A 20890-nucleotide genomic window follows, 5' to 3' on the forward strand; every position below is an offset into this window, starting at 1 on the left:
CCTCCAGCCCCCTCAAGCCCAGCCCCCCACCTTCCACCTCCAGCCCCCAACCCTCCACCCCATCTCCCTCAACCCTACCCCACCCCCTCAATCCAGCACCCGACCCCCCTCAGTTCCAGCCCCCCACAATCCAGAACCCAACCTTCCACCTCCATCCCCATCCCCCACAATCCAGACCCCAACTCCACACCTCCAGCCCCCTCAATCCCAGCCCCCCACCTTCCACCTCCAGCCCCCAACCCTCCACCCCATCTCCCTCAACCCAACCCCACCCCCTCAATCCAGCACCCGACCCCCCTCAGTTCCAGCACCCCACAATCCAGACCCCAACCTTCCACCTCCATCCCCCACAATCCAGACCCCAACCCCACACCTCCAGCCCCCTCAAGCCCAGCCCCCCACCTTCCACCTCCAGCCCCCAACCCTCCACCCCATCTCCCTCAACCCAACCCCACCCCCTCAATCCAGCACCCGACCCCCCTCAGTTCCAGCCCCCCACAATCCAGACCCCAACCTTCCACCTCCATCCCCATCCCCCACAATCCAGACCCCAACTCCACACCTCCAGCCCCCTCAATCCCAGCCCCCCACCTTCCACCTCCAGCCCCCAACCCTCCACCCCATCTCCCTCAACCCAACCCCACCCCCTCAATCCAGCACCCGACCCCCCTCAGTTCCAGCCCCCCACAATCCAGACCCCAACCTTCCACCTCCATCCCCATCCCCCACAATCCAGACCCCAACCCCACACCTCCAGCCCCCTCAAGCCCAGCCCCCCACCTTCCACCTCCATCCCCATCCCCCACAATCCAGACCCCAACCCCACACCTCCAGCCCCCTCAAGCCCAGCCCCCCACCTTCCACCTCCAGCCCCCAACCCTCCACCCCATCTCCCTCAACCCAACCCCCCACAACCCAGCCCCACCCCCTCAATCTCAGCACCCCACCTCCAGCCCAACTCCTCCAATCCCAGCCCCCCACAATCCAGACCCCAACCTTCCATCTTCAGCCCCACCCCCCTCAACCCCACAACCTCAACTGCCCACTCCATTAGCCAAACCCAACAACCCTCCCACACACACCTTCCAAATATTCACCCCCAGCCCCCCAACCCAACCTAACCTCCTCCATCCCCAACACCTCTTAACCCCAGACCCAAACCAACCCCCTCCAGCCCCAGCCCCAGCCCCCTGTAACCTACCCCCGCTCACCCAGCTGAGCTCACTGTGGGAACAGCAAACAAAAGCCAACTCCCCGGCCCGGGGAACCTTTCAAACAGCCCACCTCCCCGCGCCTCTCCCATTGGCCAGTCTGCCCCACTTTGTGGCTTTCCATTGGGTAAGAAGGCAGCAGGGCTAGCCAATGGCATTGCTTAGGTGGGGGAGGCGTGGCTCAGGAGAGGGGCATGCTGGGAATTGTAGTTATGGCTGTGAAGCCCACATGGAGGGGGGAGGCTGGTGTATGTGGCTTGAGGGGGATTGAAGGGGCTCTGGGGAAGATATAAATGGCTCTAGAGGGATGCAGACACAGAGTTATACAGGGGCAGAGGTTGTGGCTATAAGGGATAGAGACGTGTGTGTGTGTGTATCAATAGACGGGGAGCGTAGCTGGAAATACGGGGCATATGGGGGGGCCGTAGGACTGGATATGGGGCTGTAGAGCTGGAGATACACAGACTTTTTCTCCTTCTCGTGTGCAAAGCAGGAGCCTGGTACTCGTTCCCTGCGCCCACAGCTTGTGCAGAGTCTCTGCGAGCCCCTCAAAACGGAGCAGGGCCCCCATGAGGGCAGCGCTGCCCCCGCCGGGCACTCAGGGGCCTGGTGCTGCAAGACATGGGGGCGGGGGGGGGAGCTCTGCCCCCGCCGGGCACTAAGGGGCCTGGTGCTGCAAGACACGGGGGCGGGGGGGGGAGCTCTGCCCCTGCAGGGCACTCAGGGGCCTGGTGCTGCAGGACACGGGGGTGGGGAGCTCTGGATCTGCCCCCGCTGGGGCAGGGGCTCGGCCTCGGCCTGGGGGGTCCCTCGCAGTCAGTGCTGATCCCCATGCCCTAGGATGGCGCTAGAGGGCGCTGTGCTACACCCAGGAGGGAAAACTGAGGCCCACAGAAGATCCCATTCAATCCGCACCGGAGTCGACACCAAACCCCCCTTTACGCAGCTTCCTGCTGCCTTCCCTAGAATCCACTCTGCCGTCAGCCCGACGGGCTCGTCTTTACCTCCTGGCCTGGACGACCCCACAGGACGAGACCCGCATGCTCCCCTCTCCCCCTCCTCCCGGGCCAACGCCCCCTTGCTCCAGGTTAGACGTTCCCTGTGCTCTACCAGGGCTAGCTTTAAAAGGCTCCGGCCGCCGCCCTGTCCCGCCCCTCCCCAGGGGCAGGGCACGACCCAGGCCAATGCATTATATCACCCTTCTACAAGAGCCATCGTGGACCTGCCCTGCCCCACCCCAGAGGTGGCGGCATTTCAGTCCAGAGTGAACCAGACCCTTGTGTGGCGTTGCTATGCGCTGTTAAATAGCTGCTGCGCTCCACCCCAGAGGTGGCTGCTGCAAACCCTGCTTGGGGTCTTTCTACAAACAGTCCTATGCAAAAAACACGCTCGCTGGTCAGCAAAGACCTGCTGAGAATCACTCCCAAGCAGGGACTGTCCCAGCTGCTGGGGGGGAGAGGGGGGGCACACAGCACTGGGCTATTCCGTGCTCCCTGTGGGTCGGTGGGAAGCAGAACTCAAGTGAGAGCAGCCCCCAGGCTGCTCCAAGAGACACAAGGGGACCAGGACATGGGGAGCATAAAGACACCCCCCCTCAATCTTAAGAAATATTTGTCTCACACATCTTCACCTGCTGACGTTACAGGGGAAAGGACCCAACACAGAGTGCGAACAGCTTGACGAGTTTAATTTAGTAACGATCATTCAGCTAACGACTCTACACCAGGAGGGGGGCGTGTCCTTGTGACCCAAAGGTACCAAAATAATCGGACCCTGCCAGACACACCCCAGCTCGGACCAACACATCTCGCCAGCTGCTGGTGGGGCACCAGAGGGGGACGCCCAGTGTGGGGTATGGGGATGGTTTCCTCTTGCATCCATCTAGCAAGCGGGGGGGGGGGGGTAATCTCAGCATGGGGCCCTGCCGCCCCCACCCCTCTGCTTCGAGGGGTTGGTGTCTCCCAGCTTCTTCCCTCCTGGCTGGAACGATCCCCAGCCGCCTCTGTCGGTTCCCATCCGAGCCCAGAGGGCTCTCAGGGCTCAGCCGAGGAGGAGGAAGGCGGGGAAGGCTCTTTCTGGACCAGCTCCGGCTCGTCCTCCCCGTCATGAGGGGGGTGGACCAGCACCTTGTCCAGGATCCCGAACTCCTGGGCTTCCATGGGGCTCATGTAGCGATCTCTCTCCATGGCGGACTCTGCAGGACAAGAGCACGGGGAAGGTGAGGGGTGCCCTGGGCTGGGGGGGGGGGGGCTCTCGACCCTGGCCCAGGGCACATCACCCTCTAGTGACTGACCCAAAGAGAGAGGGGGGATAAAAGCCTTAACACTGCAGCACACCCTGGAGATCCCCCTGGAGTTCCCACATCTGGAGCTGAAGAGCAGAGGGGTCTAGCCCCGCTGCTGCCTATGGGGCTCTGGAGTTAACAAACCCCTGCACTGCTTGAGATATTTCACCCCATCAGTCTGGCCTACAGCATCCATTCCTTCCTGACCCCTGCAGTAGCAAGCAGCTGATGCCCTGAAGCATGAGAGCTGATCGCCCTGCCTTCAGGATCTGAACTTTGACCTCTCCACACAGGGGGGGAGGGGGTCTGGATCCAGGCCCATTGGTGACGGGGGCCCCACTCCCTCCCATTTCACCCACAGAACGGAGACGTTTTGGGAAGCCCAGTACCGCTGTCCCCGCCTTCCCCTCCCCCACCAGCCTCTCTCCACCGGAGACCCCAGAGGACGGCTGGGAGATTTCGGGGGCACTCACCGATCACCTCCAGGGGCTGCTTGGTGTGCTTGGCGTACAGCCCGTTGATCTGCTTCTTCAGCGTCAGGATCTCCTCGGCTTGGATGGCGATGTCCGTGGCTTGCCCCTGCGGGGAGGCACCGTGAGTGCAGCCTGGCTTCACGGAGCCCCCACCCCGACTAGTCCAACTGCAGCAGGCGCAGAGCAGAGCTGCGCCAAACTCGTCCCAGGCATCGCCCGGGAACGATCGGGGGTCTCTATCCACTCGGGGACGGCGACCTTAGGTCAAAGGTTCCCCCTAACCCAGAGGGACCCCCAAGACCAGCAGCCAGAGGGGAACCCGCCCCCGTGGTCCAATCATTCCTCATCAGTGCCTGCTGGGGTGGCCCCCGTACGTCCCCCGCCCCAGGGCTCCCACTCCCGCCAGGGGGCAGACCGGTGCCCGGACTCACCCGCGCCCCTCCCGAAGGCTGGTGGATCATGATGCGGGAGTTGGGCAGGGAGTGCCTCATGCCCTGGGAGCCAGCAGCCAGGAGCAGCGACCCCATGCTGGCCGCCTGCCCCACGCACCAGGTGCAGATGGGGTTCAGTATGTACTGCATGGTGTCGTAGATGGCCAGCCCCGAGGTCACGGCACCACCTGGAGGGAGAACCGGAGAATGACGGCAAGGACCCAGAAGGGGGGTGGCTGGAGGAAGCAGGGCCCCAGCACTGGCTGAGGAACTCCTGGCTGCTCCAGTCCCAGCCTCTGCCAGCAGGGGGCACTTCGGGGCATGGCCGGCTGTTCTCACGGTGGCGCTCGCAGTCTGGGCTCCCACTCACCGGGGCTGTTGATGTACATGTGGATCGGCTTCTTGTTGCTCTCTGACTGCAGGAAGAGCAGCTGGGCAATGACCAGACTGGCCACCCCATCGTCGATCTGCAGAGGGTGGAGAGAGAGGTGGCAGCGACCTGGGGAACTCCCTGCTGCAGGGGCTTGGAGAAGCAAATGCAGCGGCTGAGGCGGTTTGAGGCTTTTCCCCCCAAGGCCGAATCATTTCACGACCATTAACTCTCGTGGCTCAGAGAGGGAAGATCAGGGGGAGGCAGCCTCCTGCTTCAGGGCGCATGGCTGTCAGGGGTCAGGAAGGAATTCTGCTAGCTCAAACCACTCCTCACCACCATGTGGGGTGGAATGCCTCCTCTGATGCCCATTGGTCTGGTCCAGTCCATTATTTGGGGTGGTGAATACAGGGATAGAAGGGCCCATTGGTCTGACAGCACAGCAAGAGGGTTTGCTGGCCCCCTGGTCCAGTGTATGTGTGGGGCTCTGGCCCAGAAGGACACTAGAGTGGCTGACCCCGCGCCCCCGTTAGAGACAGGGGACCCCCCCCTTTATCTCCTGTTGGGTGGGGGCTGCGCGAGCCCAGGGTGGCTGGGCCAGGAGCTGCCACGGACACTCACCGGCCCCATGACGCACACGATCCTCTCCCGCAGCAGCCGGGAGTAAATGTCGTAGGCTCTCTCGCCGCGGCCCTGCAACACACACCCGGAGCTCAGCCCATGGCCAGCACTCCTCCAGGGGCAGAGAGGGAGTGCGGGGGGCACAGGGGAGCCTGGGAGGGGAGCAGGATTCATGATCGCGTGTGGGAGCCCTGGTTTCGCAGCTCACAAGTGAAATGAGTTTGGTGGGGCTCAGTTCAGCTGCTAGACAATGTTAACAGCTCAGCCCAAAAGCCAACACCTGAACAGGCTCTGTCCAGAGAGACCCAGGGCTGGGCTGGCAGGGGGCTGCGGGTCGGGAGTGAGGGGCACCAGCAGGGCTGGGCTGGCAGGGGGCTGCGGGTCGGGAGTGAGGGGCACCGGCTGGGCTGGGCTAGCCGGGGGCTGCGGGTCGGGAGTGAGGGGCACCGGCTGAGCTGGGCTGGCAGGGGGCTGCGGGTTGGGAGTGAGGGGCACCGGCTCACCGTCTGCTCCACCACGATGGGGATGAGTGGGATGTGGCTCACTGGCGTGCGGTGGAGGCTCCGGGGCGCAGTCACTGCCTGGCAGCCGGGCCGGAGGGCGCGCTGGTGACAGACCCGGCCGGTTAGGGGAGAATGAACCGCTGCCCCCCCACCCGGGGATAGGTCACTTCCTAGCACTCCTGCCCCCTCCACCCCCAACCCGCTCTGTGCCCAGCCCCCGCTCCACACTGCAGCACCCCCCTGCCCTGCTGCCACCGGATCCCAAGGCAGGGACCCCCCCGTCTCCTCCAAACAGGGGCCTGCCCCCGGCACCCCCACACCAGGGAGGGAGTTGAGCCCAGCGCCACCGATGGAATCCTCACTTCCTACTCTAACCACCAGCCGGGAGAGAACCCAGGAGCCCGGGCTCCCAGCCCCCCGCTCTAACCCACCAGCCCCACTCCGCTCCCCGAGCCGGGAGAGAACCCAGGAGTCCGGGCTCCCAGCCCCCCCTGCTCTAACCCACCAGCCCCCACTCCCCTCCCACAGCCGGGAGAGAACCCAGGAGTCCGGGCTCCTAGCCCCCCGCTCTAACCCACCAGCCCCACTCCGCTCCCCGAGCCGGGAGAGAACCCAGGAGTCCGGGCTCCTAGCCCCCCGCTCTAACCCACCAGCCCCACTCCGTTCCCCGAGCCGGGAGAGAACCCAGGAGTCCGGGCTCCCAGCCCCCCCTGCTCTAACCCACCAGCCCCCACTCCCCTCCCACAGCCGGGCAGAGAACCCAGGAGTCCGGGCTCCCAGCCCCCTGCTCTAACCCACCAGCCCCCACTCCCCAACCCGAGCCGGGCAGAGAACCCAGGAGTCCGGGATCGCAGCCCCCCCCCTCCACTCACTGCTGTTCTCAGCAGCATCTTCTCACTCCAACCCAGCCCCTCCCCTTCCCTGCCCCCGCGACCCGGAAGTGATGCCCTGCCCCTCCCCTCAGGAGGTGGAGCCTGTGGGAGTCATGGGATCAGGGCCCCTCAGACTGGAACTACAGCTCCCAGCATGCATGGCGCTGCTGCAGTGACTGCTGGGGATTGTAGTTCTATCCCCTGGGCTGCTGGTTAGTGGCTAGAGCGGGGTGGGGGGGTTTAAAAGCCAGGACTCCTCGATTCTCTCCCCAGCTCTGGGAGGGCAGTGGGGTCTAGTGGTTAGAACAGAGGGGGCTGGGAGCCAGGACTCCTGGGTTCTATCCCCGGTTCTGGGAGGAGAGCAGGGTCTAGTGGTCAGAGCAGGGGGGCTGGGAGCCAGGACTCCTGGGTTCTGCCCCCCTTCCCCCGCCAGCATGATGACTTTGTGACCCAGTGCAATGGCTTTATGTGGTGGTGTCGTTGTGACCAGGACACAGCTGCTGACCAACATCCCCCCTCCCCCCCGAGAGCTGGGGATGGAACCCAGGAGTCCTGAGTCTCAGCTCCAAACCACCCCCTAAAGAGGGCGACGCTGTGTCCAGAGCCAGCCTGGCTGTGATGGAGGAAGTGAGACAGATGATTCCTCAGGGTCCTGGCAGAGGCTTTCACCCCCCTGACTGTGGGTGGCAGCCCAGTGCCAAGCCGCCCCCACCCACCTCAGGGTCTCTAGTGCCCACCCAGATTCACACCCCATGTTCTGCATCGCCCAGTCCATTGGGGAACCTGGCAGAGCCTGCAGCCCCCGCACACACCACACAGGGGCAGCAAGGAGCAAGGAATAGCCAGGCAGCCAGTTAGAAGTTGGGGGGCCAGGGTGGGGTCTCCCCATCCTGTCTCTCTCTCCAGCCCAGGTGCCCCCACAGGCTCGGTGCCATTGTGGCGGACGTTGGAGGCACAACAGCCCCTGTAGGAAGTGGGCTGAGACCTGCCCAACTTGATCCACCCAGGGACCGCAGAACAGGCTGGGTGTGAGAGGGGAGTGGCAGGCAGGCCACAGAGCCAGGCGCTGGCACTTGGGAAGGGCACCAGGATTTACGAGGTGTTAATTGGTGGCGTGTGCCTGTCCCCACAAAGGGTCCACGCCCAGGGTGTGAGAACAGAGGGTGAAACCGGGCAATGATTAGATTGCAGAGATGGCTCAGCTAGCGAGGACAAACCTCAGACGACTCAGATCACGCCCCCTGGTCTCCCACTAGACCCCATGCCCCCCGCTGGAGACGAGGCTAGAACCCAGGAGTCCTGATTCCCTGTACCCCTCTCCCACCCCTCCTCTGAGCTCAGGGGCGTGTCTCTCTGTTTAGAACAGTGCAGCTAAAGTTTCGGGAATTCTCACTTTGGGGGTCTTTGAATCCAGGGTTCACTTTGGGATTTAACTGATGTAGCTCATGCCGTTCCTCCCCTAGGCAATGAGATATAGGAGTTAAAGCAGGGGCGGGGTATGGACCCTGGACTCCTGGGTTCTGTCCCTGGCTGTGGGAGGGGAATGGGGTCTAGTGGTTACCGCAGGACTCTGGGGGTTTATTCCGCACTCCACTGACACGCTGTGTCCTTGGGTGAGGCACGCTCAGTGCCTCCGTTTCCCCTGTGTAGCCAGGGGCAAACACTTCCTGAGTTTCCCAGGAAGGGCCCCAGGAGCTGAGCCCTTTGGGCCAAGTCCATCCAAGATGTTACTGCAGGGCAAAGTGTTCTCACCCAGCCTTCTCCCTGCCCGCAGTAACTATCCCAAGGCAACTGGGAAAGAAGATAGGGCGCTCCCACGTGTCAGCGTCATTCCCTGTCCCCCGGGCGTGGGACGGTGCGATCCAGAGCTGGGGGGAGTGCAGGCTGAAGGACGACACCAGGCGCCCAGAGCAGCCGGGAGAACACGCCACAGAGAGGGGACTGGGGTGGCTTGGTTAGAGCGGGGGGGGGGGGGGGGGCTGGGAGCCAGGACTCCTGGGTTCTCTCCCTGGCTCTGGGAGGGGAGTGGGGTCTAGTGGTTAGAGCAGGGGAGCTGGGAGCCAGGACTCCTGGGTTCTCTCCCCGGCTCTGGGAAGGGGATGGTCTCTAGTGGTTAGAGCAGGGGGAGCTGGGAGCCAGGATTCCACAGGAGTCAATGGGACCCATCCCCAGCTGGTGGGGCTCAGTGGAGCTGGTTTGCTTTACAGCAGGAGAGGATCTGGCTCCTTGGGAGCCGATTCTGGGCCCGGGGCCCGGTACACACTAGTGCAAACTGGGGGGGAAATTCCCTGCCTCCCCCATTGGCCTGGTGGAAATGCCATGTGGGAGGAGCGAGCACCACACCTGCTGGGGAGATGCTGTGGTTGCCAAGGGTCACTGCTGAGGTTTGGTCCCCGCCTGGGGCTGCCAGGCGTGTCCCACTCACCCCGAGTGAGTCACAGAGCCTGAGTCGCTTCTTCCTGGCACTGATTCCCGGCACTCCCTGGGCTCCAGCAGCAACCCCAGGGCTGTTTGCTGACTCAGCAGGGCCCCTGGCTCCCCCCCAGAGCAGGGCGCAGACACAGGGTGGGGTAGGTCTATTGCCCATTGGGCACTCACATCTCTAACCCACTGAGAAGGGCACAGGGCGCACTAGCTCTGATCCGGCCCCAGGGCTGGGGGCGGGCTGGCTCGGGGGGGGCATGGGGCCTGTCTCCTCTAGGGGGCACCGGCTCCAATCAGGCCCCAAGTCAGGAGAGACCAAGATTCATTCCCCTCTGACAGAGGCTTGGTGTGAAATGAGTTTGGGGGGGTCTCAGGCCAGGGGGTCCGTAGCGCTGGTTGGCAGGATCAGCGCTGGCTGGGCCATGGAGCCAGAGCAGCTGCTCCCTCGGTTCCCGTGCGGGCAGGAGCTGCCCCGGTGCTCAGGCTAGGAGGTGGAAGCCCCCAGCTGGGCACCAGGGGAGAATTTCTGAGTGGAATCTCCAGCCGGTCCAGCCGCTTCCAGCCCCTGCCCTGGCCTGAGCCCAGGCAGCCGCTGGAGTCAGCTGTTATATTGTGGTAGCGGCCAAAGTACTTCCCCCCCCCCCCCCCCAACGCCATACACTGATGGAGCTGAGGATGCCTGGCTCCCAGCCCCCCTGCTCTAACCACTAGCCCCCACTCCCCTCCCAGAGTTGGGATAGAACTCAGGAGTCCTGGCTCCCAACCCCCCTGCTCTAACCACTAGCCCCCACAGCTGGGATAGAACCCAGGAGTCCTGGCTCCCCTCCTGTTTCGTGTGGGAAATGTTATGAAGCCAAAGTCCCAGCTCCCAGAGGCAGCCACTGCTTCAGCTTGGGCTTCCCCCTGGGAGGGCAGTGGGGTCTAGTGGTCAGAGCAGGGAGAGCTGGGAGGCAGGACTCCTGGGTTCTCTCCCCATTGCGGGGAGGAAGCAGGCTCTAGTGGTTAGACCCCTGGCTCTGGCGCAGAATTCAGCTCCCTGCCCCCACCCTGGCAGATTAGCGGCTGTTTCCATCCCACTTTCCCAGCGCCTTTTCTTCCTAGACTTTTTTATCTAGACAGGAAAAGAAACAAAGAGCCCGTTCAGCATTAGCTGCATGGCACCGGCTCCAGACGCCCGTGGGCACGGCCCTCGCAGGGCTGGAGCGCCCAGCTCCCAGCCCCCCCGCGCTGTGCGAGCTCACCCGCCCTCCGCCCCAGGATCCACGCACTGGTGCCAGGACTCTCACTTCCCCCGCCCTGATCTCGGTCAGGGTCTGGGCAGCGCCCGGCCCGCCGGGGCCCTGATCTCGGCCGGGGTCTGGGCAGCGCCCGGCCCGCCGGGGCCCTGATCTCGGCCGGGGTCTGGGCAGCGCCCGGCCCGCCGGGGCCCTGATCTCGGCCGGGGTCTGGGCAGCGCCCGGCCCGCCGGGGCCCTGATCTCGGCCGGGGTCTGGGCAGCGCCCGGCCCGCCGGTGCCCTGATCTCGGCCGGGGTCTGGGCAGCGCCCGGCCCGCCGGGGCCTTGATCTCGGCCGGGGTCTGGGCAGCGCCCGGCCCGCCGGGGCCCTGATCTCGGCCGGGGTCTGGGCAGCGCCCGGCCCGCCGGGGCCCTGATCTCGGCCGGGGTCTGGGCAGCGCCCGGCCCGCCGGGGCCCTGATCTCGGCTGGGGTCTGGGCAGCGCCCGGCCCGCCGGGGCCCTGATCTCGGCTGGGGTCTGGGCAGCGCCCGGCCCGCCGGGGCCCTGATCTCGGCTGGGGTCTGAGCGGTGCCTGGCACAGTGGGGCGCTGATCTTGGTTGGCCTGGCACAGTGGGGCGCTGATATTAGTCAGGGCCTGGTGCCATTACCATGGTCTAGATGGGCCCTGACCATTTGCTCCTCCATAGCGTCCCAGAAGGCGGCCGTACATGGGCAATTTTTTCAGTTGAATGGGCCCCCAATTTGAAGCCAAAGAAGCCTCCCACGCCGTGTACTCCATGAATTTCACACTGATTTCCTGCCCCCGTCTCTGCACCCTGCCCCAGCCCATCGGCTGGCATTTCACCATCCATCTCTGCTCTGGAAGGAGCTGGCATGACCCTGCATGGCCCATTGCTGGCGAGCCACAAGTCAGGACTGTATGCGGCTTGCTGGGCTCCCCAGCCCACCCCGGGGCACTGGGTCATGGCTCAGGTTAGGGGAGATCCTGCCCGAAGCTACAGGGGGGCTTTGATCCCAAAAGGAGCCCCACCAGGTGCCCCCCAAGCCCAGCACCACTTTCCGTGGGGAGAACAAACTTCAGCCGTGGCCCGTGGCTTCTATCCGTGGCACGACAAAATCAGGGACGCGCCAGAGATGCCAGCTCAGCGTCAAGGCCAGTGACATCTCGGGCTGGGCTGGCGTGGTGCCAGCCAGCACGCTGGACACGGGCCCACATGGGCCCATCCTTTGCTGCCAGCTGCCCCGTGTATCAGCCGGCCTTGGAGACGTGGCTTGAGACCTCCCAGCTAAACAGCTGTGGCTTATCTGTGAGTCTATCCGGCACGTCGGGCTGCTTTCTCCATTCCTCTGTGGAGCGAAGCCGTGGTCCCTCTGCCCATCGCCGGCCTCCAGTCCCATGTGCACCCCTGGGGAAGCCAGATGCCCCCACCCCCCCATGGTGACACCGCATGGCGCCGGCTGGGGCTCCCAAGAGCCTGTCTGCATCCCCCGGTGTGTTTGCCCAGGCTGCAAGGCGTGGCCACGGGGTGGAGTCAGCCCAGGGGAGCCCTCAAGCAAATGCCGAATTGATCCCACGGCCGAATACGGCTCTCACTGACACGAGCTTCCGCAGCCGTCGATGGGGTCACTCCTGCTTTACACCTCTAAGGGAGGGGAGGATCCGACCCCCGTGAACACCCAAGGTCATCGAAACCCAGCCAGCTGTCATATCGCCCTGATCTCTGTGCCGCTCCCTTGAATTGCTGCAGGGGAGCGCGGCTGGTTGCTTTCACTCTGTGCGTGCCGGCCCCACTGGCGTAAACCCTCTGCATCGTTCCAGGGCAGCCAGGGTGATTTACACCCAGAAGGGATCTGGGCCCATCTCCGGCGCTAGGTCCAAGGCTGTTCCCCTCATTATTAGTGGTTATTGAGTAATCAGCACCTCCGCCGGACTTTGATGCCTGAACGGGGGTTATGGCCATGTGCTGGTGCACTCCCCGGGGCGGGACGATCATCCCTCTTTGTCAGACTAGGGAAACTGAGGCCGGGAGGGACACAGGGACTCGCCTACAGACGGAGGTCGGGGGGTGTGTATTTTCCCCCCCAGCTCCTCCACCTCCATACACTATCCTCAGTGAAATGTACCAAGGGACGGGAACTGTAACCATTGAAAACGGGCCCCCGCGCCCCCGCTCGGGGGCTGAGCTGTAGCCAGGCTGACGCCGCTCACCGGAGCCACAGCGGACGGGGGTCTATGACACCCTGCTGTGGGAGGCTGCCACCTCTGCGCATCCCTGGGCTTGGCCGAACTGGCACATGGCTGGGCCTTTAGGCCTGTCTGGTCCCAGGTGGCTGCAGGTGCCAGATGTCTGTGTCACTTAGAGCAGCTGGGAGTGGCTCTATTTTATAGCAGCACAGGGCCGCTCTGCAGTGGTGAATTCCCAGAGTAACGTCTGCTATGGGGCCTCCCAGCTCTTCCCACCATCTACCCCAGCCAGCCAGCCCCTCCCCGCTTGATCCGGTCTGTCCTCACTCAGGCAAAACTCCCATGGAAATCGCCATTTGCGAGCTGGCTCATGCAGCGTCGTCACCTAAAACCGAATTCATTTGATTCCTGTTGATGAATCCGCCAGGGTGGCCCTGCTGCGACCGCACAATCTCGACCCCCTTTGCGTTACTCCACTTTGAATCGTTGCAGCAATAAGTGAAGGCGCTTGATGCTTTTCCTTTCGTTTATTGATTCTTTTTCTTAAACCCTTTTCCCTTAAAACGCCCCGTAGCGTCTTCCCAAAATGATTTCATGCCTGAGCACAATCTACTCTGTGGGCTTGTTTCAGAAGTGACTGCTTCTGGGGAGGAGACCATTTGAGGCTTAATATGTTTGGGATCAAAGTTATACTAGTATTTTGGCCAAATGTTCATGATTTCTGCCGCGGGACACATTATCATCCCACTATTTAAAAGATAGAGAAACTGAGGCACGGAGTGGTGAAGTGACTTGGACAAGGACATGTAGGAAATCAGTGGCAGAGCTGGGCCTAGAACCCAGGCGTCCCAAGGCCAATAGTAATCCCACCCAACCCAGAGTTCAAAGTGATGGCGATTCTGATCCACACATTTCACAAGCTTGCCTGTGTGTTTTACTACAATAGAGAACCAGGTTCTGATTGCCTTTACACTGGTGTGACTCTGGAGTCACACCGGGATAGCTCAGATCAGTGCCTAGTCTGGAGTATTAAAGGCCTCATTCTTCCATGGATTCCAAAATCCCTTTAATGTGGGATTTGGCTTGCTCTAAAAAATAATCAACTACAATGCGTTTCACCTAGGTCTCTCCTGATTGGTCCATGGAGAAAGCTGGGGTGGGAGGAGGCGAAGCAAAGTAGTTCATCACCCAATCAAAGCGGCCTGGGTGGTCACATGCATTAAAGCTTTGTCCAGTCAGGTAGGTGGGAAGGGCACATGGTGGTTCTAGTAGTGGGATCCTGGAAGGATCAAGTGGGGGGGATGTCCCCCACCCCCCACATTTTCTCTCCCTTCCCTCCTCGGCGCTGCTCCCTACTCCTGGGTCTCCTGGTTGCTGACAGCTCCTGACTCCCAGCGCTGGATTAAGGCACTTTTCTGGCGAAGGCTCCGGGGGCTTTTCTCCACCTGTGGTGGGGATGGGACAGCGTAAGCCACTGAGGACAACAAAGGCAGAGATCTAGCAAATGCGTGGCAAAAGGGGAGAGGCCTTTCCCGGGAGCAAGGCAGGCCACGTGTCCATGTGCCCACTGCAGGGGCAGCTCTGGAACGAACAAGGCTTGCATACCCATGGCGGGGATCGAACCCTTGACCTTCCACCACAAGGGGCTGCTGGAGGACCCAGGCTGTTGTAGTTCCTGAACCAGCCACTAGAGGATGAAGGGGACCCCGGCACCAGGGGTGTGTGCCCCCAGGCATGTCTGTTGCGAATATTGCGTGAGGAGGCGTCCGTGTGAGGAGAAGCCGGTGCAGGCTCGTGTGTGTTTGAGTCCGTGTGGTTTTGTGCGTCTCTGTGTTCTATGTATGGGCGCAGCGCTCCCGTGTGGATTCATGTGTGTCGGAGCGTGTTTGTGTGGGGAGGCCACGCGTCTCCGTGTGTATGTATGTGTGCAGGGCTCACATGGTTGTGTTTATGCGGATGCACGAATGCCCCCGCTGCATGTTGTATTCATGTGTGCAATTGAGCGTGCAGGAGGGGCTCACGGCTGTGACCGTATGTCAGCCTGTGTGTGGCTGCGTGCATGCAGCTTGCAGGAGTTAGGACACTTCGACTGAATGCCCCCCCAACGGGGCTCCTCAAGGAGTAGAAACGGCTCTGGGCTCTTGCGTGTAACTGCGTGTTGGAGCATGTGTCTGTGGCCAGGCAGGTTCCGTGCTGCGTGCGCCTCTGTGGGCGCTTCCCCATGTTGCCGCCTTCACACGTGTCCACCCTCACACGTGTGTTGATGCCCGTCAGTGGCAGACAGGGCCGGCTCCAGGGGTTTTGCCGCCCCAAGCAGCAAAAAGAAAAAGAAAAAAAGAAAAATCCGCGATCGCGATCTGCGGCACTTCTACCGCCGCTGCTTCAGTCTTCGGCGGCTGGTCCTTCGCTCCAAGAGGGACCCGCCGCCGAAGTGCTGCCGAAGACTCGGACGTGCTGCCCCTCACCGTTGGCCGCCCCAAGCACCTGCTTGCTAGGCTGGTGCCTGGAGCCGGCCCTGGTGGCAGAGCACGGCCCCCAGGGGACACCGCCTGGCAGTGTGCAAGGGGGGAAAGGGGAGCAGTTACCTGGTCCAGCCCATTCTCTTGGGGGCTCCCCGACAGGGCTGGGGGAGGCCAGGTCACATCCAGCTTCCCGTAGGACGGTCTCTCTGCAACGAGAGGGAGGACAGTGGGTCAGGGTCCGCGGGCTCCCGTTGCCGCCTTCCGGGGGCTTTGCCAGGCTCCTGCCCCCCAGATTCTGTACCCTAATACATCCCCCCCCCAAGAAACACTGCCTACTCCCCCGAGACCCAGCCTCAGTTTCCCTGTGCCCCACCTCACGCCATCCACCCTAGCACCCACGTTAGGGGGAGTCACCCTGCCCCAGGGGCTGGAGGAGGATGCATGTAGGTAGGGTGACCTAGCGGCTAGGGCACTGGACCACCATTCAGGATCCCTGGGTTCTGTTCCCGGCTCTGCCAATGACCCACTTCTAGGCCTCGGTTTCCCCTCCCTCCCTGTGTCTCTTTAGACTGAGCCAGTGGGGCAGGGACTGGCTCTCATTAGGTGTCTGTGCAGTCCCTGGGGCCCGGATCTCGGGTTGGGGGGGGGCACAGTGCGGCCCTGTTCTGGGTCAGGATCCGTGCGGCACCTGGGACAAAGGGGGCCCAGTCTCAGTTCGGGGGGGCCCATGCAGCACCCAGCACAATGTGTGGGTGGGGGGGGGTCCGGATCTTGATTGTGGCATCTGGGTGCTCTTGAAATACTGATCACTCAGCTCACGACCGTACAGCAGGGCCTGATCCCCAGAAACAGGCCGAACCCTGGCTCTGAAACCGCAGGCTGGCCCTGCTCCTGGCTCCCCCTGGGCCCCGGGCCCAGCCCCGCCAGCCTGCCCCCTTCCCACCACCGCTGAGTGGCTTTCCCTTTCGTTCTAGCCAAAGGTCGGCCCGGCGCCCCGCCCTGACGCAGCCACCGCTCCCTGGGTACACACACCGGCTTCCCAGGTGCAGCTCAGGGCCAGCAGCTCCCGGGTTGGCTGGGGCTGGGAACCCAGGGGAGAGGGGCTGCTGGGATCCCCTCCCTCTCTCCCTGGGGACAGCTACAGACTCCTCAGCCCTGGCCCCGGGACGTGCCCCACACATGCCGAGAGTGTGGCATGCACGGGAGAGACACACGGACGGGTGCACTCCCGGAGGTGCTGCTGAGACAGGCGGAGAACGTTTTAGGGGAGATAAAGCCCCCATCTCCGTGTGGGATGCACCTGTCTCTCTACAGCCCTCCAGGGCCCCCTGGACGCCCCCCCCCGCCTCCTGTACCCCTAGATCCTCTCTCTGCACCCCCCCCATCACCTGCTTCTTCCAGGCCTTGTCCGACTCCGGCATGGCCGGGGTGTCTTACCCCAGGGGTCACTGTCTTTGCCAGCCCCACTTCTGCCCCACGGGAGCCTTGCGGGAAGCAGCAGGAGAGCAAATCTGGGTGCCCGTTACCCCCACTATCTGGATGCCCCCGCTGACCCGTTGGCGACACTCACTGGGCACAAGTGGGATCTCAGTCATGAGGCAGCCAGGAAGAGGGTCCCACTGCACTCATCCCATGGGAACAGCTCCCGGTCACAGCCGGCGGTTGGGCTGGAACGGTACCGAGCCCCAGCGTTTCTCACCAGCGGCCCTCAGAGACGGTCAGTGTCATTAGCTCCATGTTACGGATGGGGAAACCGAGGCACAGAGTGCCGGTCGCACAGGGAGTCAGTGACAGCTGGCCATAGAACCCAGGAGTCCTGACTCTCAGGCCTCCGTTCTCACCACTAGGCCCTGCTCCTTCCTGGAGTTGGAAAGAGAACCCGGGTATCCTGACTCCCAGACCCCAGTTCTAGGTATGAATCAATGCTCCCACCTGGTTCCAGGGAAAGAACCCAGGAGTCCTGCCTCCTAGGCCCACTGCTCTAACCAGCACTGCCTTCCTCCAGCTGCCTCTAGACCCAGTTTGCGCAGACCCCGGTGCGCGCCCCCCTTACCTGGCTGGCTGCGGCGCGGCTCCTGCCCGTCGGCCGCCCCCTGGGCATCCTGGGGCAGGACCCAGCCGTACAGACAGTGCCTCTGCTTCTGCAGCTCCTCTTCCCTCTTCTGGGCCTCCTGCACCTCGAGCTCCAGCCGGGACTGGGGGCTCCTGGAGCGCAGTCTGAAGAACGGGTTGCCCTGGGCCGAGGGGCTCTGCTCCAGGGGGGGCTGGCGGCCGGGGCTGGGGCGCAGCAGGGTGCTGGGCTCCAGGATGACCACCTTGGCCCGGCTGTTGGCCTCGGTGAAGGACGGTCCCCGGGGGCCCTGATCCGGGGGGGTCTCGGCGCTGCTGCTGCAGGTGACCCTCACCGGCTTCCTGGGGGAAAGGGGCTCGGGGATGGGCTGGTGCTCGAAGAGCATCTTCTTCTCCTGCAGCTCCTGGGGGGTGCCCCGGTCATAGGTGCCCCGCACCTGGCCCAGATGCATCAGGTCTTCCTCGCGGAGCCTCTCCCGCTGGATCTCCCGCTGCATCTGGGCCCCGGCCCACTGGCGCTCCTTCTCCTTGGGCAGCTGGGCGGGCAGCTGGGCCTGGCTCAAGATGGGCTTCACCCGCACCTCCACGTACTCCTGGGTGCTCCGCGGGCTGGCCATGCCCCGCTGCCGCCTCAGGGTCTCCTCCCTCTCCTGGTGCAGCCGGATCTCCCGCTCGATGGGGGTCTCGCCGCCCGGCTTCAGGGCCGGAGCGGCTTCGCCGTCACTGGAGGGGTCCCCATTCTCCATGCTCTGCTCCGAGGCAGCTCCTGGCTCTTTGGCCCCAGCTGGGTCCCCGGCACTGGTCGGCGCGTCAGCACCGGCTGGAGCTGTGGCACTGCCCAGATCGCTGGGAGCAGCTGGATCGTCACCGGTCGGATCTGTGGCACCGGCGGTCTCTCGCGGACCGGCTGGATCTTTGGTACCAGTCAGATCCCTGATACCAGCTGGAACTGCAGCTGGACCCGTGGCACCGTCTCCCCCGGGCGAGGTCTCTCGGGGCCCGGCAGCGCTGGGTGGCACCTCGCTCGGCTCAGATTCCAGCACAGCCCCAGCTCCGACCTCACCCCGGGGTTTATTGTTGTCACCGGCTCCACCTGCCGAGCTGCCAGCTGGTCCCTCCCTCCAGCCTTCCCCGCCCCCCGGCTCCCAGCTGCTGTCGCAGGCCAGGTGGGCAGGCCCAGAGGAGTCACCAGTTGCCACGGGAGACCTTGGCACGGCCGCCTCAGGCCTGGCGCCTGCTGCCCCCTGCTGGCTGCAAGGGGCAAGGTCCCCCGGTGCCAGCAAGGGTGCCCCTGGCACCAGCGTGCCATCCGGCTCGAGTGGACAGCTGCCATCCTGGCCCCCCTGGGCACCAGCGCTGACCAGCGCCAGGGGTCCCTGTTCCCCAGACGGTTGCGGACCCTTTTCGGACTCCTCCGCCAGCTGCTCCGACCCTGGGGCGGTGGTCGGTGACTCGTCCCCGTGCAGGCCGGGCGCCTTCTCCTCGCCCGTCTCTGTGCCCGCCGCCTCGGCACTCTCTTGGCAGCCCTGCTCGGAGCCGGCACTCAGCTTTGGCTCCCCGGGGCTCGCTTGGCAGACGGCGTCAGCAGCTTGAGGTGGCTCCGAGGAGGGGGCGGCACCAGGAGGGTCACCAAGGACGTCACCGTTGCCTGAGGCATCAGCCGGGTCTGGCTGTGCTGGGGGAGCGGGGCAGGTGCCGCGGTGATCTGCCTGGCTGCCCCCCTCACCTGGGGCAGCAGGGGACGGTCCGTGTGTTGGTGCCTCATCCTGGCAAGTGGCGCCAGGGGGCTCGAGTGCCCCAGGCTCCCTCTCTTGTGTGATGATGGGATCAGCGCCGCCTTCCCCTGGCCTGTGGCCCTTCCCGGGGACATCCATGCCCTCCCCGTCTGGGCATGGGCCAGCGGGGGCATCCCCCTGACACCCCCCTGTGGCAGAGGGTGGCAGAGACGTGGCCTCCGTCGCCATCAGGGCCGGGCTGGGGCTCTCCAGCGAAACCTAGGGCAGGAAGAGATGCCAGGGTGAGTGCCTGGGGCTGCCCCTCACCAGCGCACACCAGGGCGGGAGAGGGGGGATTAGATTTGGGGGTCAGAGGGGAGCGGAGCCTGGGAGGGGCGGCTTAAGGGGCATAAACCAGGTGAGTGCTGTGAGAAATCCGAGGCTCTCAAACTACTCCGTCACCCAGCTGATTTTCCACTTTGCCAGGGTCACCCTGAGGATGGAGGCTCGTGACGCGAGGGCGCCCGCTGCTGGCACCTGCCTGGTACCAATGTGAAGGGCTCCCCCAGGCATCACAGTGGGGGGAGGGGGGCGTCCTTCTAGCTTTAATTACCAGGCACCCGGAAGGGTAAGAGGTCCTGGGGGGGGGGGGGCATAGACACCAGCTCCTCGTTGCGGGGGCAGAACAGGATCCCTGCGCCCATCGGCAGTGGCGTCGGGACGGCTGGTGAGCTCTGATCACCGCAGTTCCAGGGCAGGACGGTCTCCACCACCCCCTGCCCAGCTGCCCCCTGCGGACAATCGCTTCTGGGCAATGAGAGGCAGCGGGCTTTCCCCTCCCCCTCTGCACCCACCTGGGCGCCGGCTCCTGGGGGGCTACGGGGCAGCGGGGAGGGGGGAACAGCGTCTCGCCCCCAGGCACGCGACAGATGTGCACGGAGCTGCACAGGACCAGCCCGCTGAGCCAGAGCGCGGGGCGAGATCAAGGGATAGTCATAAAGTGCCCCCCCCACCACCACTTTTAAATGCCTCCCAGATCAGGCCAGCCCCGGGGCTACCAGGAGCGCCCCCCTCTTTACGCCTGGCTCAGCCCCCCTCCACGTGTCAGCCTGCCCAGCCCCCCCAGCAGCGGGAATTCACTCCTTGCCCCTCCCGCCTTGGCTGGATCCGGCGCCCCTCACTCACGTTTCTCCGGGTGTTGGGGGGGGGTCCCCGTTTCCCGGTGCCAGCCCCGCGCTGCCCACCTGGCCCGAGCCGCGCAGCCCCTGGGCGGCTGCACCAGGAAGGTCCCCAGGCCCCGCGGCCCCTGCGATTTATCTCGGCCGCTGAGCCAATGACACGCGCTCCGCTAATCTCCGGCCGGCGCAGCCCGGGACGGGCCAGGCCCGGAGCTGCCCGCGGCGAGCGCGGCCACCGGCGCCCCTCCCCGGCCCTGAGCACAGGCGGGGCGCGATTAACCATTAACCCGGGCCAGCGCCTGGAAAGGTGGGAGCGCACCTGCCCCCTCCCCGCAGCGCCCCCTGCCGGGAGCGCCACCGCCACCCCCACCCCCAGCCAGCGCACCTGCCCCCTCCCCGCAGCGCCCCCTGCCGGGAGCGCCACCCCCACCCCCACCCCCAGCCAGCGCCCCTGCCCCCTCCCCGCAGCGCCCCCTGCCGGGAGCGCCACCCCCACCCCCACCCCCAGCCAGCGCCCCTGCCCCCTCCCCGCAGCGCCCCCTGCCGGGAGCGCCACCCCCACCCCCAGCCAGCGCCCCTGCCCCGCTCCCCGCAGCGCCCCCTGCCGGGAGCGCCACCCCCACCCCCAGCCCCAGCCAGCGCCCCTGCCCCCTCCCCGCAGCGCCCCCTGCCGGGAGCGCCACCCCCACCCCCAGCCAGCGCCCCTGCCCCCTCCCCGCAGCGCCCCCTGCCGGGAGCGCCACCCCCACCCCCAGCCAGCGCCCCTGCCCCGCTCCCCGCAGCGCCCCCTGCCGGGAGCGCCACCCCCCACCCCCAGCCAGCGCACCTGCCCCCGCCCCGCAGCGCCCCCTGC

At 64.7% G+C, this 20890-nt stretch overlaps 2 protein-coding genes across 2 annotated transcripts; both read right to left on the reverse strand.

The window, feature by feature from the left end:
- Positions 1 to 2878: 2878 nt before the first annotated feature.
- Positions 2879 to 6809, reverse strand: CLPP (caseinolytic mitochondrial matrix peptidase proteolytic subunit). Its single transcript, XM_065419460.1, has 7 exons — positions 6766 to 6809; positions 5894 to 5995; positions 5391 to 5462; positions 4770 to 4866; positions 4400 to 4587; positions 3969 to 4074; positions 2879 to 3405 (listed from the first exon to the last, which is right to left on the reverse strand). The coding sequence occupies exons 1-7, from the start codon at positions 6781 to 6783 to the stop codon at positions 3245 to 3247; spliced, it is 744 nt and encodes a 247-aa protein (XP_065275532.1). The 5' UTR covers positions 6784 to 6809; the 3' UTR covers positions 2879 to 3244.
- A 7155-nt stretch (positions 6810 to 13964) lies between these two features.
- Positions 13965 to 19018, reverse strand: MISP3 (MISP family member 3). The gene is made up of 3 exons (XM_065419616.1): positions 17128 to 19018; positions 15198 to 15280; positions 13965 to 14057 (listed from the first exon to the last, which is right to left on the reverse strand). The coding sequence occupies exons 1-3, from the start codon at positions 19016 to 19018 to the stop codon at positions 13965 to 13967; spliced, it is 2067 nt and encodes a 688-aa protein (XP_065275688.1).
- Between the last annotated feature and the right edge of the window lie 1872 nt (positions 19019 to 20890).

This window comes from Emys orbicularis, chromosome 19 (genome assembly GCF_028017835.1).
Source record: "Emys orbicularis isolate rEmyOrb1 chromosome 19, rEmyOrb1.hap1, whole genome shotgun sequence".
NCBI classification, from domain to species: Eukaryota; Metazoa; Chordata; order Testudines; family Emydidae; genus Emys; species Emys orbicularis.